At 47.1% G+C, this 17,529-nt stretch overlaps 1 protein-coding gene across 1 annotated transcript in view; it reads right to left on the bottom strand.

Moving 5' to 3' along the window:
• The window catches only part of SYNGR2 (synaptogyrin 2), a 71,123-nt gene extending 53,956 nt beyond the window's left edge, over positions 1-17,167 (bottom strand). Inside the window, exon 1 of the mRNA XM_063961297.1 lies at positions 16,961-17,167. Within this exon, the coding sequence (XP_063817367.1) occupies positions 16,961-17,059 (99 nt within the window). The 5' untranslated portion in view covers positions 17,060-17,167. The remainder of the gene's footprint in view (positions 1-16,960) is intronic.
• Between the last annotated feature and the right edge of the window lie 362 nt (positions 17,168-17,529).

Consider the following 17,529-nt stretch of genomic DNA (forward strand, 5'->3'; position numbering starts at 1 on the left):
GCCATCATGTCCACTTGTGGACGTTCACATCGATTTACAATCAGAGTGAAGACTTCTGGATGAAGTCCCCACTCTCCCGGGTGTAGGTCGTGTCCGCTGAGGAAGTCTGCTTCCCAGTTGTCCACTCCCGGAATGAACACTGCTGACAGTGCTAAGACTTGATTTTCCGCCCATCGGAGAATCCTTGTGGCTTCTGCCATCGCCATCCTGCTTCTTGTGCCGCCCTGTCGGTTTACATGGGCGACTACCGTGATGTTGTCTGATTGGATCAGTACCGGCTGGTTTTGAAGCAGAGGCCTTGCCAGACTTAGGGCATTGTAAATGGCCCTCAGTTCCAGAATATTTATGAGTAGGGACGACTCCTGACTTGACCAAAGTCCTTGGAAATTTCTTCCCTGTGTGACTGCCCCCCAGCCTCGAAGGCTGGCATCCGTGGTTACTAGGACCCAGTCCTGTATGCCGAATCTGCGGCCCTCTTGAAGATGAGCACTCTGCAGCCACCACAGTAGAGATACCCTGGTCCTTGGAGACAGGGTTATCAGCCGATGCATCTGAAGAAGCGATCCGGACCACTGGTCCAACATGTCCCACTGAAAAGTTCTTGCATGGAACCTGCCGAAAGGAATTGCTTCGTAAGAAGCCACCATTTTTCCCAGGACCCGCGTGCAGTGATGCACCGATACCTGTTTCGGTTTCAGGAGGTCTCGGACTAGAGATGACAGCTCCTTGGCTTTCTCCTGCGGGAGAAACACTTTTTTCTGTTCTGTGTCCAGAACCATCCCCAGGAACAATAGGCTTGTGGTAGGAACCAGCTGTGACTTTGGAATGTATAGAATCCATCCGTGCTGTTGTAGCACTTCCCGAGATAGTGCTACTCCGACCAACAACTGCTCCTTGGACCTCGCCTTTATAAGGAGATCGTCCAAGTACTGGATAATTAAAACTTCCTTTCTCGAAGGAGTATAATCATTTCTGCCATTACCTTGGTAAAGACCCTCGGTGCCGTGGACAGTCCAAACGGCAGTGTTTGGAATCGGTAATGGCAATCCTGTACCACAAACCTGAGGTACTCCTGGTGAGGATGGTAAATGGGGACATGTAGGTAAGCCTCCTTGATGTCCAGGGATACCATGTAATCCCCCTCCTCCAGGCTTGCAATAATCGCCCTGAGCGATTCCATCTTGAACTTGAATTTTTTTTTTTATGTATGTGTTCAAGGATTTAAAATATAAAATGGGTCTCACCGAACCGTCCGGTTTCGGTACCACAAACAGTGTGGAATAGTAACCCCGTCCTTGTTGAAGTAGATGCACCTTGACTATCACCTGCTGGGAATACAGCTTGTGAATTGCCTCTAACACAGTCTCCCTGCCTGAGGGAGTTGTCGGCAAGGCAGATTTGAGGAAACGGCGGGGGGGAGACGCCTCGAATTCCAGCTTGTACCCCTGAGATACTACTTGAAGGATCTAGGGATCCACCTGTGAGCGAGCCCACTGATCGCTGAAATTTTTGAGGCGGCCCCCCACCGTACCTGGCTACGCCTGTGAAGCCCCCCCGTCATGCGGTGGACTCAGAGGAAGCGGGGGAAGAATTTTGATTCTGGGAACTGGCTGACTGGTGCAGCTTTTTCCCTCTTCCCTCGTTTTACACGCTTGCATTTCTGAAGCCGAAAGGACTGTACCTGATAATACAGTGCTTTCTGAGGCTGTGAGGAAACCTGAGGTAAAAATTTTTCTTCCCAGCTGTTGCTGTGGATACGAGGTCCCAGAGACCATCCCCAAACAATTCCTCACCCTTATAAAGGCTCTATGTGCCTTTTAAAGTCAGCATCACCTGTCCAGTGTCGGGTCTCTAATAACCTCCTGACCGAATGGACATTGCATTAATTCTGGATGCCAGCCGGCAAAATATCCCTCTGTGCATCCTTCATATACAAGACGACGTCTTATGTTCGCAAAATAGTATCCCTGTTTGACAGGGTTACAGACCACGCTGCAGCAGCACTATCTGCAGGTCTCAGTCTAGTACCCGAGTGTGTAAATACAGACTTCAGGATAGCCTCCTGCTTTTTATCAGCAGGTACCTTCAAAGTGGCCGTATCCTAAGACGGCAGTGCCACCTTTTTTGACAAACGTGTGAGCGCCTTATCCACCCTAGGGGATATCTCCCAACGTAACTTATCCTCTGGCGGGAAAGGGTACGCCATTAGTAACTTTTTAGAAATTACCAGTTTCTTATCGGGGGAACCCACGCTTTTTCACACTTCATTCACTCATTTGATGGGGGAACAAAACACTGCCTGCTTTTTCTCCCCAAACATAAAACCCTTTTTTTTTTAGTGGTACTTGGGTTAATGTCAGAAATGTGTAACACTTTTTATTGCCGGGATCATGTAACGGATGTTCCTAGTGGATTGTGTATATGTCTCAACCTCGTCGACACTGGAGTCAGACTCCGTGTCGACATCTGTGTCTGCCATCTGAGGGAGCGGGCGTTTTTGAGCCCCTGATGGCCTTTGAGACGCCTGGGCAGGCGCGGGCTGAGAAGCCGGCTGTCCCATAGCTGTTACGTCATCCAGCCTTTTATGTAAGGAGTTGACACTGTCGGTTTATACCTTCCACCTATCCATCCACTCTGGTGTCGGCCCCACAGGGGGCGACATCACATTTATCGGCATCTGCTCTGCCATCACATAAGCCTCCTCTGACTGAGGACAGGACCCCACACAGCCCTTTGGGGAGACAGAGAGAGAGTATGCCAGCACACACCAGAGCGCTATATAATTTAGGGATTAACACTATATTGAGTGAATTTTTCCCAATAGCTGCTTGTATATACAATATTGCGCCTAAATTTTGTGCCCCCCCTCTCTTTTTAACCCTTTGAGCCTGAAAACTACAGGGGAGAGCCTGGGGAGCTGTCTTCCAGTTGCACTGTGAAGAGAAAATGGCGCCAGTGTGCTGAGAGAGATAGCTCCGCCCCTTTTTCGCTGACTTTTCTCCCGCTTTTTTATGGATTCTGGCAGGGGTATATATCACATATATAGCCTCTGGGGCTATATATTGTGATATATATGCCAGCCAAGGTGTTTTTATTGCTGCTCAGGGCGCCCCCCCCCCCAGCGCCCTGCACCCTCAGTGACCGGAGTGTGAAGTGTGCATGAGGAGCAATGGCGCACAGCTGCAGTGCTGTGCGCTACCTTGGTGAAGACTGATGTCTTCTGCCGCCGATTTTCCGGACCTCTTCTTGCTTCTGGCTCTGTAAGGGGGACGGCGGCGCGGCTCCGGGACCGAACACCAAGGCCAGTTCCATGCGGTCGATCCCTCTGGAGCTAATGGTGTCCAGTAGCCCAAGAAGCCCAAGCTAGCTGCAAGCAGGTAGGTTTGCTTCTTCTCCCCTTAGTCCCTCGCTGCAGTGAGCCTGTTGCCAGCAGGTCTCACTGTAAAATAAAAAACCTAAATATATACTTTCTTTCTAGAAGCTCAGGAGAGCCCCTAGTGTGCATCCAGCTCAGCCGGGCACAGAAATCTAACTGAGGCTTGGAGGAGGGTCATAGTGGGAGGAGCCAGTGCACACCAGGTGACCTAAAAGCTTTCTTTAGTTGTGCCCAGTCTCCTGCGGAGCCGCTATTCCCCATGGTCCTTTCGGAGTTCCCAGCATCCACTAGGACGTCAGAGAAATGCATTTATTCCATTTTGGAATAAGGCTGTCACATAGCAAAATGTGGAAAAAGTAAAGCGCTGTGAATACTTTCTGTATGCATTGTATGTAAACCTTCTAATGACATTGGGGGCAATTCAGGTGTGGATGGAGGTGCTTTGTTCTTCGCAAAGTACGGATTATCGGTACTTTGCGGATGTGCAGAACCCGTTCTGCCACAACGGATGAACTAAGACATCAGACTGTTAGTTACTGACAGTTTGATGCCGTTTGGGGGTGGGGAGGTGGCGGTGATGGACTTCGTTTCTCCAAACGGAGGTTCGGAGGTGTGTTGCAGGGGAGGAAAAGGCCAGGATCTCCGTCAAAGGACGGCGATTTCCTAGCATCTAGGCAGCAGCAGGTTTGCGCGACCCCATGGGTCATGCAGCCAACCAATGATGTCACAGATGATCCAACACTGCGTCCTAGGACTTGGTTCAGATCAGTAATGCAGCTGGAGGCATGACCCCCCCTGCTGCATTACCATAATAGTGCTATAGCTGCTGCTTCTGTGTAAGCAGCAGTGATAGCAACTCCATCCACATCTGAATGAGGGCCATTATCTAAATTGTGTTTGTAGTTGAAGATTTAGCACTTAATCACCTTATTGTTTCCCAATACACATGTTAAAGAACTAGTAACTGTAACTCGCACTCTACTTGCTACACTTCTGGTCTACAGACAGGAAGAGGCAGCAAATATTTAAACCTGGTCATCCTGCACAATGGGAGGGGGCTAAAAGTATATTAGTGATGGTACCAGATGAGTGAGGCTAGGAGAAAAGATGTTTGCAAGGTTAAAAAGGACTTTTAATGCCAATAAATTGCACAAAAGCTATTACCCTATGGTGATATTTATGCTCACTGCAGAGTAAGGACGACAAGTGTTCTAGGCTGATTTTCCAAGCTTTCAGCACTATTAGAGGACTATTTTTTCCCCACTGAGCTCCTCACCCACTGTTATCCCCACTGTTTAGTTGCATGTTAGAAGGTTTCTGTACTGCACTAACCCAGCTCTCTATGGAATGGTGCCACAGAAGGGAGGAATGGAAGGACAACTGGATGTTTAGTTTCGGTACAACCAAACCCTGCATTTTATACTAGACACTCTTCTGCAGTTGCCAAAGTACATTTACCCCATTGTGAATTATTTTAGGCTATTGTTAGTGTTTTTTTCCTTTCTCAGTTCTATAAGGCTGGTAAATCATTTCCAGGGAGCAGCTCAATAACTGAACCATCTGAGTGTGCACAATGACTATTCAGGCTAGACAAAGCACTTTGTTGTAGTAAGGGAGACCTCCAGCAGCTTTAGAAGGAAACAGCAAAGCTCAACAATTGACCACCATCACCATGTATTAGTAGCAGCACAGCAGATTTCTGAATAGTTTCTCCAAGGTGCTCACCAGATCTGGGGGGGGGGGGGGGGGGAGAAGAATTCCATTGTTGGCAAAGAGGAACAAATTGCCATTGCTGTGGCTTTTAATCACCCGGCAACAGATGCCCAACTCCCAACTTTCGCCCGGCCGATTCTCACCCTATGTGGTAGCAAACACTTTTGAGCGAGAACAAACTGCCGTAAAGCGAGGCAGGTGTCTCACTAATTCAGGCAGGCGAATCCGTTTGCCTTCAATTGAATTACCCCCTTAAAGGCTTGTACACAATGTATTTGCATGACAGCTTCCATGTTTTATTCAGACTGCAGAGCCAGCTGAAAGTTACAGGACAATCCACCTACCCACAATTAAATGCAATGTGCAGTGTGATTATACTCCCCGACTGTACATCACACTGAAAATAGTGCAGCCATTTCTGGTGGCCCCTGCTCTGTACAAGATCCACTACTACTAATTACATACTTATACATCTACAAATGAATATTGAAAGAGATCCATAACCATGATAAGGACATTTAGAGGCACATGTATTAATAATTGCCACACTGCAACAGACTTTCATTTTTATTTAAAGTTCTAATGCTATGTACTAACTTTTGACAGTGACAGCGGCAGCGATAACCGCCGACTCTGGGAGTTACACCTCCAGCATATTGAAGGAGTCTTTCACATTATGAAAAGACTCTTCCTGAGAAACTGAATGTGCTCACACACTCAGCGTCAGCTACAGGAAACAGTGGCTGCACCTATACGCAGCTTCCTGTGATTTGCATCGAGTCGTAAGACCCCTCTCCTAGAATATCTCTATATTTATTAGCAGTTTCTTATATAGCGCAGCAAATTCTGTTGGAATAGGATAGGATAGGGAAGATTTGAAGGTTATGTGGGTGGGTCTGGAATTTGATAGACTTGTCTGAAGAGGTGAGTTTTCAGGGAACGTTTAAAGGTTTGGCGACTAGAGGTGAGTCTTACTGTGCGTGGGAGGTTATTCCACAGAGTGGGGGAAGCCCGGATAAAGTCCTGTTATTTTGAGTGGGAACAAGTAATACATGTGGATGAGAGACGGACGCAGATCTTCTGCAGAGCGAAGAGGTCTGGTAGGGAGATATTTTGAGATGAGTGAAGATATGTATGATGGTGCAGTTTGGTTAATAGCCTTGTATAAGTGTAAAAGTATTTTATATTTAACGCGGTAGAATACCGGTAACCAATGGAGGGACTGACAGAACGGGTCAGCAGACAAAGAATGTCTAGCGAGGAAGATTAGCCTCTCAGCCGAATTTAAAATGGATTGTAGTGGCGATAGCCTATGTTTGGGAAGACCAATAAGTAAGGAGACTATTACAATAATCAATGCGTGAGATGAGTGCATGGATTAGTTTTTGCAGTGTCTTGTGTAAGATAAGGACTTTTCTCTAACGTCCTAGTGGATGCTGGGACTCCGTCAGGACCATGGGGAATAGCGGGCTCCGCAGGAGACAGGGCACATCTAAAAAAGCTTTTAGGTCACATGGTGCGTACTGGCTCCTCCCCCTATGACCCTCCTCCAAGCCTCAGTTAGGTTTTTGTGCCCGTCCGAGAGGGTGCAATCTAGGTGGCTCTCCTAAAGAGCTGTTTAGAAAAGTTTTTTTTTAGGTTTCAATCTCAGTGATTCCTGCTGGCAACAGGATCACTGCATCGAGGGACTTAGGGGAGAGATTTCCAACTCACCTGCGTGCAGGATGGATTGGAGTCTTAGGCTACTGGACACTTAGCTCCAGAGGGAGTCGGAACACAGGTCAGCCTGGGGTTCGTCCCGGAGCCGCGCCGCCGATCCCCCTTACAGACGCTGAAGAGACGGCAGAACGGAGGTCCGGAAAGCAGGCGGCAGAAGACTCCTCAGTCTTCTTGAAGGTAGCGCACAGCACGGCAGCTGTGCGCCATTGTTGTCACACGGCTCACTGACTCAGTCACGGAGGGTGCAGGGCGCTGCTGGGGGCGCCCTGGGCAGCAATATAATTACCTTTAGTGGCAAAATAAATACATCACATATAGCCATTAAGGCTATATGTATGTATTTTAACCCAGGCCAGTTTCTTAAAAACCGGGGAAAAGCCCGCCGAAAAAGGGGCGGAGCTTATTCTCCTCAGCACTCAGCGCCATTTTCCTGCTCAGCTCCGCTGGTGAGGAAGGCTCCCAGGTCTCTCCCCTGCACTGCACTACAGAAACAGGGTAACAAAGAGAAGGGGGGCATAAATTGGCGATATTTATATATTAAGAGCGCATATATAGTAAACAACACCTTCTAGGGTTGTTTATATACATTTATAGCGCTTTTGGTGTGTGCTGGCAAACTCTCCCTCTGTCTCCCCAAAGGGCTAGGGGGTCCTGTCTTCGATTAGAGCATTCCCTGTGTGGCTGCTGTGTGTCGGTACGTGTGTGTCGACATGTATGAGGACGATATTGGTGTGGAGGCAGAGCAATTGCCGATGATGGTAATGTCACCCCCTAGGGAGTCGACACCGGAATGGATGGCTTTAGTTATGGAATTACGTGATAATGTCAGCACATTACAAAAGTCAGTTGACGAAATAAGACGCCCGGCAAACCAGTTAGTACCGGCTCAGGCGTCTCAGACACCGTCAGGGGCTGTAAAACGTCCTTTACCTCAGTCAGTCGACACGGGTACCGACACAGATGAATCTAGTGTCGACGGTGAAGAAACAAACGTATTTTCCAATAGGGCCACACGTTATATGATCACGGCAATGAAGGAGGCTTTGCAGATCTCTGATACTGCTGGTACCTCAAAAAGGGGTATTATGTGGGGGGTGAAAAAACTACCTGTATTTTTTCCAGAATCAGAGGAATTGAATGACGTGTGTGATGAAGCGTGGGTTAACCCCGATAGAAAACTGCTAATTTCCAAGAAGTTATTGGCATTATACCCTTTCCCACCAGAGGTTAGGGCGCGCTGGGAAACACCCCCTAGGGTGGATAAGGCGCTCACACGTTTATCAAAGCAAGTGGCGTTGCCGTCTCCTGATACGGCCGCCCTCAAGGATCCAGCAGATAGGAGGCTGGAAACTACACTGAAGAGTATATACACACACATACTGGTGTTATACTGCGACCGGCAATAGCCTCAGCCTGGATGTGCAGTGCTGGGGTAGTGTGGTTGGATTCTCTGACTGAAAATATTGATACCCTGGATAGGGACAGTATTTTATTGACTCTAGAGCAATTAAAGGATGCTTTCCTTTATATGCGAGATGCTCAGAGGGATGTTTGTACTCTAGCATCAAGAGTAAGCGCGATGTCCATATCTGCCAGAAGAAGTTTATGGACGCGACAGTGGTCAGGTGATGCGGATTCCAAGAGGCATATGGAAGTATTGCCATATAAAGGAGAGGAATTGTTTGGGGTCGGTCTTTCGGACCTGGTGGCCACGGCAACTGCCGGCAAATCCACTTTTTTACCTCAGACCCCCTCCCAACAGAAAAAGACACCGTCTTTTCAGCCGCAGTCCTTTCGCTCCTATAAAAAGCGACCAAAAGGACAGTCTTATCTGCCGCGAGGCAGAGGAAAGGGTATGAAAGGGCAGCAAGCAGCCCCTGCCCAGGAACAGAAGCCCGCCCCGGCTTCTACAAAGCCATCAGCATGACGCTGGGGCTTTACAAGCGGACTCAGGAACGGTGGGGGGTCGACTCAAGATTTTCAGCAATCAATGGGTTCACTCACAAGTGGACCCGTGGGTCCTGCAGATAGTATCTCAGGGTTACATGCTGGAGTTCGAAAGGTCTCCCCCTCGCCGGTTCCTAAAGTCTGCTTTACCAACGTCTCCCTCAGAAAGGACGTCGGTTTTGGAAGCCATTCACAAGCTGTATTCTCAGCAGGTGATAGTCAAGGTACCCCTCCTACAACAGGGAAAGGGGTATTATTCCACACTATTTGTGGTACCGAAACCGGACGGTTCGGTAAGGCCTATTCTAAATCTGAAATCCTTGAACCTGTACATAAAGAAATTCAAGTTCAAGATGGAGTCACTCAGAGCAGTGATAGCGAATCTGGAAGAAGGAGACTTCATGGTGTCCTTGGACATAAAAGATGCTTATCTACATGTCCCGATTTACCCCTCACACCAAGGGTATCTCAGGTTCGTGATACAAGACTGTCATTATCAGTTTCAAACGCTGCCGTTTGGGTTGTCCACGGCCCCTCGGGTCTTTACCAAGGTAATGACCGAAATGATGGTTCTTCTACGAAGAAAAGGCGTATTAATTATCCCTTACTTGGACGATCTCCTGATAAGGGCAAAGTCCAGAGAACAGCTGGAAGTCGGTGTAGCGCTAACACAAGTAGTGCTTCAGCAACACGGGTGGATTCTAAATCTTCCAAAATCTCAATTGACCCCGACAACACATCTGCTGTTCCTGGGCATGATTCTGGACACGGTTCAGAAAAAGGTATTTCTCCCGGAAGAGAAAGCAAGGGAGTTATCCGAACTTGTCAAGAACCTCCTAAAACCAGGAACTGTGTCAGTACATCAATGCACAAGAGTCCTGGGAAAGATGGTGGCTTCGTACGAAGCGATTCCATTCGGCAGATTCCATGCACGAACATTTCAGTGGGATCTGCTGGACAAATGGTCCGGATCGCATCTGCACATGCATCAGCGGATAACACTGTCACCGAGAACAAGGTTGTCTCTCCTGTGGGGGTTGCAGACTGCCCATCTGTTAGTGGGCCGCAGATTCGGCATACAGGACTGGGTCCTGGTGACTACGGATGCCAGCCTACGAGGTTGGGGAGCAGTCACAAAGGGAAGAAACTTCCAGGGCGTGTGGTCAAACCTGGAGACGTCTCTTCACATAAATATACTGGAGCTAAGAGCGATCTACAATGCTCTAAGCCTGGCAAAATCGCTGCTTCAGGGTCAGCCGGTGTTGATCCAGTCCGACAACATCACGGCAGTCGCCCACGTAAACCGACAAGGCGGCACGAGAAGCAGGAGTGCAATGGCAGAAGCTGCAAGGATTCTGCGCTGGGCGGAGAATCATGTCGTAGCACTGTCAGCAGTGTTCATCCCGGGAGTGGACAACTGGGAAGCAGATTTCCTCAGCAGACACGACCTTCACCCGGGAGAGTGGGGACTTCATCCAGAAGTTTTCCACATGATTGTGAACCGTTGGGAAAAACCAAAAGGTGGACATGATGGCGTCTCGCCTCAACAAAAAATTGGACAGGTATTGCGCCAGGTCAAGAGACCCTCAGGCAATAGCTGTGGACGCTCTGGTAACACCGTGGGTGTACCAGTCAGTGTATGTGTTCCCTCCTCTGCCTCTCATACCAAAGGTACTGAGAATTATACGGAAAAGAGGAGTAAGAACAATACTGGTAGCTCCGGACTGGCCAAGAAGAACTTGGTATCCGGAACTTCAAGAGATGCTCACGGAGGATCCGTGGCCTCTACCTCTAAGAAGGGATCTGCTTCAGCAGGGACCTTGTATGTTCCAAGACTTACCGCGGCTGCGTTTGACGGCATGGCGGTTGAACGCCGGATTCTAAAAGAGAAGGGCATTCCTGAGGAAGTTATTCCTACTTTAATTAAAGCCAGGAAAGAAGTGACCGCACAACATTATCACCGCATTTGGAGAAAATATGTTGCGTGGTGTGAGGCCAAGAAGGCTCCAATGGAAGAATTTCAATTGGGTCGATTCTTACATTTCCTGCAAGCAGGATTGTCTATGGGCCTCAAATTGGGGTCCATTAAAGTTCAAATTTCGGCCTTATCAATTTTCTTCCAGAAGGAATTGGCGTTAGTGCCTGAAGTACAAACTTTTGTCAAAGGTGTACTACATATACAACCCCCAATAGTGCCTCCAGTGGCACCGTGGGATTTGAACGTGGTTCTAAATTTTCTCAAATCTCATTGGTTTGAGCCTTTAAAAATCGGTAGATTTAAAATACCTTACATGGAAGGTAACCATGCTGTTGGCCCTGGCTTCAGCCAGGAGAGTTTCGGAGTTGGCAGCTTTGTCATACAAAAGCCCATATCTGATATTCCATTCGGACAGGGCAGAATTGAGGACACGTCCTCAATTTCTCCCTAAGGTGGTTTCGGCATTTCACTTGAACCAGCCTATTGTGGTGCCTGCGGCTACTAGCGACTTGGAGGACTCCAAGTTACTGGACGTTGTCAGAGCATTAAAAATATATATTTCAAGGACAGCTGGAGTCAGAAAATCTGACTCGTTGTTTACATTGTATGCACCCAACAAGTTGGGTGCTCCTGCGTCTAAACAGACGATTGCACGTTGGATATGTAGTACAATCCAACTTGCACATTCTGTGGCAGGCCTGCCACAGCCTAAATCTGTAAAGGCCCATTCCACAAGGAAAGTGGGCTCATCCTGGGCGGCTGCCCGAGGAGTCTCGGCATTACAACTTTGCCGAGCAGCTACGTGGTCAGGGGAGAACACGTTTGTAAAATTTTACAAATTTGATACTCTGGCTAAAGAGGACCTGGAGTTCTCTCATTCGGTGCTGCAGAGTCATCCGCACTCTCCCGCCCGTTTGGGAGCTTTGGTATAATCCCCATGGTCCTGACGGAGTCCCAGCATCCACTAGGACGTTAGAGAAAATAAGAATTTACTTACCGATAATTCTATTTCTCATAGTCCGTAGTGGATGCTGGGCGCCCATCCCAAGTGCGGATTGTCTGCAATGCTTGTACATAGTTATTGTTACAAAAATCGGGTTATTACTGTTGTTGTGAGCCATCTGTTCAGAGGCTACTTCGTTTGTGTTATCATACTGTTAACTGGGTTCAGATCACAAGTTGTACGGTGTGATTGGTGTGGCTGGTATGAGTCTTACCCGGGATTCAAGATCCTTCCTTATTGTGTACGCTCGTCCGGGCACAGTACCTAACTGAGGCTTGGAGGAGGGTCATAGGGGGAGGAGCCAGTACGCACCATGTGACCTAAAAGCTTTTTTAGATGTGCCCTGTCTCCTGCGGAGCCCGCTATTCCCCATGGTCCTGACGGAGTCCCAGCATCCACTACGGACTATGAGAAATAGAATTATCGGTAAGTAAATTCTTATTATTTTGGATGTTTTTTAGGTGCATCTAACATGATTTAGAGACAGATTGAATGTGTGGAACAAAGGACAGTTCAGAGTCAAGGATGACACCTAGAGAGCGAGTTTGTGGGGTAAGGTGGATAGTCACATTGTCAACAGTTGGCGAGATGACATCAAAGATGAAATGGCAGACAGGCATTCAGTGACACGAACTAATACAGATGGTGATAAATCAGGAGAGGATAGGTAGATTTGAGTATCATCAGCGTACAGATGATACCAAAATCCAAAGGAGCTGATTAGTTTACCAAGAGATGAGGTATAGATTAAGAAAAGCAGAGGACCTAAGAATGAGCCTTACAGTACTCCAACTGATAGAGGTAGAATCAGAGAAGTGAACACTGAAAGAGCGATTAGATAAGTAGGATGAAAACCACGTGCTGTGTCCTTAAGACCTAGGGATTGTAGTGTTTGTATGAGAAGAGAGTGGTAAGTGTCAAAAGCAGCAGAGAGATCTAGAGGAACAAGAAATGTGTAATGGCCTTTCGATCTAGCAGTGACCAGATCATTCACTACTTTGGTCAGTGCCGTCTCTGGACTGATGGGCACGAAAGCCTGACTGAAGTGGGTCCAATACGTTGTGGGTAGTGTTCACTCTAGGCTGTTTTAGCAGGGCGCCGCGCCCTGCCCGTTTTTTAGCAGGCAAAACCCGCCCTGCCCCTTTTGCGGTGCCCTGCTAGAACAGCCGCCCGCTTCCTGCCCTCCCGGCGTGTATAGATGCCGTGCGTATGCGCGCGGCATCCATTCACGCATTGGGAGAGTGCTGGGGGAAGCCCAGCACCGACGGAGGTGCTGGGCACGCCCCCAACAGTGACGTCGCCGGCCACAGACGCTCTCTATATTAGCGTCTGTGGGCCGCACCGCCCCTTAAAAGGACGTAGGTGTGGCCACGCCCCCTGATTTGCGTGGCCGCGCCCCCGTTTCGGGCGCGCGCGCACATGTGCCCCCGGAGTCCGGCGCCTTGCCCCTTTTCACTCCTAGAGTGAACACTAGTGGGAGTTAAGAAAGTGTGTAAGGCAAGTCTCAAGTAGCTTGGAGAGACATGGGAGCTGAGAAATGGGACCGTAGTTAGAGAGTGTTTGGGTCAGAATTGTGTTTTTTCAGAATGGGAGTAATCACTGCATGCTTAAACAGAGAAGGAAAGAGAGAAGAGAGAGATTACAGATTTTAGTTAAGGTTGGGATAAGCACAGGAGACAAAGTTTTACTGACTTTTGAGGGTATAGGATCAAGAGGAAGGAGAGGTAGTGGAGTAGGAGGATGAAAACAGTATTGATACTTCATCTTCACTTGTGGAATCAAATGAAGAGAAAGTGCCAGAGGGTTCAGGTAGGGAATTGAGCAGGTCACTGGCTGAGTTAGAGCATACCATTTCATCTCGGATTTTGTCAATCTTAGCCTTGAAGTAGGAAGCAAGTTCTTGTGCACAGATAGTAGCTAGTGGGGGAGGTGAGGGAGGGTAAAGAAGTGATTTAAATGCATTAAAAAGTTGCTTGGGGTTGATGGCATGAGAAGAGATGAGAGATTGGAAATATGTTTGTTCAGCAGAGTCCAGGGCCTGACGATAGGAGTGGTAGGTGGTCTTATATGTGAGAAAGTCTCTTGGATTCTGATATTTACGCCACTGACATTCTACTTTACGTGACAGTTTTTGTAGGGGTCTTGTTGATTTAGAGTGCCACGGTTGGCATCTAAGCCTACGTGGAGTGTGATGGGTACCTGGAGCCACTTCATCAAGTGCATGCTCTAGAGTCTGGTGCAGGTGGGATACAGCAGTCTCAGGTGTGGTAAATGAAGAAAATGGTGAGAGCAGTTGTTGCAGAGAAGTGGAAAGTTGTTGAAAATGTATATTGTTAGTATTTCTGCGGGTTAGAGGAGGCTTGCTTGTTTTTATTGTCAGAGTTTACAGTAATGGAAGAGATTGAGAAGGTGATCAGAGAGAGGGAAAGGAGTGTTAATGAATTCAGAAACTGAGCAGAGCCTAGTAGAGGAGTTATACCATTGGGTGAGGAGTTTGGAAGCATGAACAGATTGTGGACTGTCAAGAGCTATATTGAAATCACCCATACTGGTGGTGGAGATGTCACAGGATAAGAAGTGTGGGAGCCAGGCAGAAAAATCTTCTAGAAATTGATGTTTGGGTTGCCCATGAGGGCAAGAGATAGCTGCAATAAGCAGAGAGAAGGGGATGAAAATCCTCAGAGTGAACTTCAAATTATGTGAATGCAAGTGATGGAACCTGAGGTAGAACTGTGTATGTGAAAAATTGGGACAGTAATATTCCAACCTCCCCTCCTTTACTATTACCAGGCTTAGGGGGGGGGGGGGGGGTGTGTGTGTGTGTGTGTGTGTGTGTGTGTGTGTGTGTGTGTGTGTGTGTGTGTGTGTGTGTGTGTGTGTGTGTGTGTGTGTGAAGTGGAAACCACAGTGTGACAGTGCTGTAGGGGAAGCTGTGTCTGATTGTGGGAGCCATGTTTCTGTTATAGCCAGCAGATTAAAGTTGTGAGATATAAAGAGGTCATGGATGTGGCGGAAGTAAGCGGATATTTTTTTAAATTGGAAGATTGTTCTGGTCACTAATGTATGTGGGCTACACTGGTTGTATAACTGAGTGGCAGAGGACGTAATGTAATTGTTTCTGTTCAATGTCTGTATTGTATTGTTATGGTTTTCTTTTTGTCTGTACTGAAATTTTCAATAAAGAATACGCAATTTAAAAACAAAAGCGGAAATTTGCCTTTTGCAGATTTCTTTGAAATCTCGTGCATTAGGCCATTAGTACAAAGCAACAATTAATAAAATTATGCAGAAACCTTGATAAATTGACCAGTTAGTACTGCCATGTTTTGATGTGATCACGATGCTATGAATGTGATAAACTGACTAGAATATCTTTGAAATCATAAGTCTTTTTTTTTTTTCAGTCAAATGAAAATGTACTATCTATAATTACATCTATTTTCTTATCTGCATAAGCCCTTGTTTATTTCAGCAGTCGGTCAGGAAGGAAGCCTGTAACAGAGTTTCCACCATTAAACACACCTTTATTGGAAAGGTCTTTACCAGAGAATCTGTGTCATAGGTTTAGTAGCCATTACAGGGCACTCCAAGAGTTATTAGCCTATAAATAACTTTGAACATAAAAGGCCACTTTGGGGGACTAATAACCATTCAACAGTTTCATTATGTCTGTGCAAAAAGACAAAACAGAAGCACTAAACATAGGGGCAGATGTATTAACCTGGAGAAGGCATAAGGAAGTGATAAACCAGTGATATGTGCAAGGTTGGTTATCACTTCCTTATGCCTTCTCCAGGTTAATACATCTGCCCCATAATGCTATAAATTATAATAATGCTGTACTGTCTCCTATGACATTCTAAATGATCCCCGATGCCTCATCATCATAGCTCTCCTTTCAGACAAGCCTACTATTCCCTTACACTAACACACCTTTGCTAAAAGTATTTTCACAGTGAGGATTGGTCTATGCAAACAATGGTGACTCTGTTCCAAGTCTCCTATCAGGAGTGAACAAGTAAGGCTGAATGACTCCTAATCACTTCAGTCACTTTTTTATAATTTCCTAGATTATGAGAATATAAAAAAAAAAGCAAATTATATATCTCAAAACACAATTATACCTAATTACTGCGCTGGTGCGGCAGCCCTCTAATTCGATCCTCCTGTTAGTGAGGACCATACAAAACACCTCCAGCAAATTGAATCAGAGGGCGCTCTCAATCACTTTAACTGGTTACCAACTAAAAATTGACCAAATGATTATGGCCTTACACAATTTATTAAAAGCAAAGTATCTAGATAAAGATACCCAATCTAGACAGAGGTAACCCTTTTTCACAATTACAGATCACAATATATGGCAAATGTACAATAGTATAGGGTTTCTTTTCTCTGACAAAGGGGCACACATGCCCCGAAACGTTGGCCTGCACATGTAGTGACATGGAATAAATTTTTACAGCAATTTTTCACTACTGAGAGTCTCAGAGTGCCGCTGCTTGTATGATGTGCTAAGTATTCATTGTTTCCAGAGGGCACCGGAGCAAATATCTAGTGAGGGGTGAGTGCCGGTCCTATGTAGTGTGTGAGTGTGAGTGTGTGTGTGTGTGTGTATATATTAGTGGTCCAGTTATTCATTTGAGTGTAAGATAGATATATAACCCCAGTCTTTATTTAAATACACATTCCTATTGCACAATTTGGGCCAGGACACTTATGCCTGGGCCTTGATTAACAAGCAGTAGGGATTAAGGGAGTAATAACCCCACATAATATAATCCCTGGACTAGAGCACAGGCCAGCAGCAGCAGTGAAGGAGTCATCCCCTAATGTTATCCCCTGAAAGTAAACAGACCCCACGTGCCCAGCAATCACATGACCTGGCCCTGCCAGGATATTAATCCCAGCATATGACATAGGGTGGGGGAGTCACATGGTGATGATGATATATATCCTGCTAATGGAGGATTCATGCGCGCTATAAGTTCCTTGCAACTTACTCTTTCGTTTCTTTAAGAGCAGTCATGCTGCTGGGACGCAGTTTAGCGGCTGCTAGGGACACGCTGTGTTAGATCATTATTATTACACAGTGCCGAGGCTGCTGCGGTGTGTATGGGGAGAGCTATAGTACATGAACTGCCGGAGAAGTAGCTACAGGTGGTTATATAGAAGTAGAGAGATATACATAGAGGCAGTATAAGGGAGTGTGTATAGTACTCACAGCGCTTAAGAGCCGCAATATCGTCTCCGGCCGTTTGAGAAACTGCTCCAAATTGAAGCTCCCCCCGGATTTAGCCGCCCCGTATGCCCCGCTCTCCATGCTGCTGATCCGGATAGTTCGCGGCGCTGATGACTGCTGCTGCCTGCCTGACAGGCACTTCCTGGAGCGAGAGTTGGCGGTCACGCGCGCCCACTTGTCAGAGTGACACGACCGGGCCACGCCCCCTTCTAACCGTCGCTTACCACGCAGGCACCAGTCACCTCGCCTGCGGCCGGCATAATTAGGTGGGGATAATGCTACGGGACGGGAATCAGGATGTTCCCAGTGACCAAGCCGGACCTTACCTTAGTTATTTTACCAGGTTAAACCAGTAACAAAAGTAGTCCCTGACTAATGTTACTAATACACTAGCAATCTATAATCCCAGTTGATCTGTGAGATCTGCAGACAGACCGCATACCTCCCAACATGACCCTCTACAGGAGGGACACAATGCTCTGCTTCTGGACTTTTCTCTTAATGGGCCAGATGTACTAAGCCTGAAAAGTGATAAATATCACAGTGATAAA

The sequence above is a fragment of the Pseudophryne corroboree genome, chromosome 3 (assembly GCF_028390025.1).
Source record: "Pseudophryne corroboree isolate aPseCor3 chromosome 3, aPseCor3.hap2, whole genome shotgun sequence".
NCBI classification, from domain to species: Eukaryota; Metazoa; Chordata; class Amphibia; order Anura; family Myobatrachidae; genus Pseudophryne; species Pseudophryne corroboree.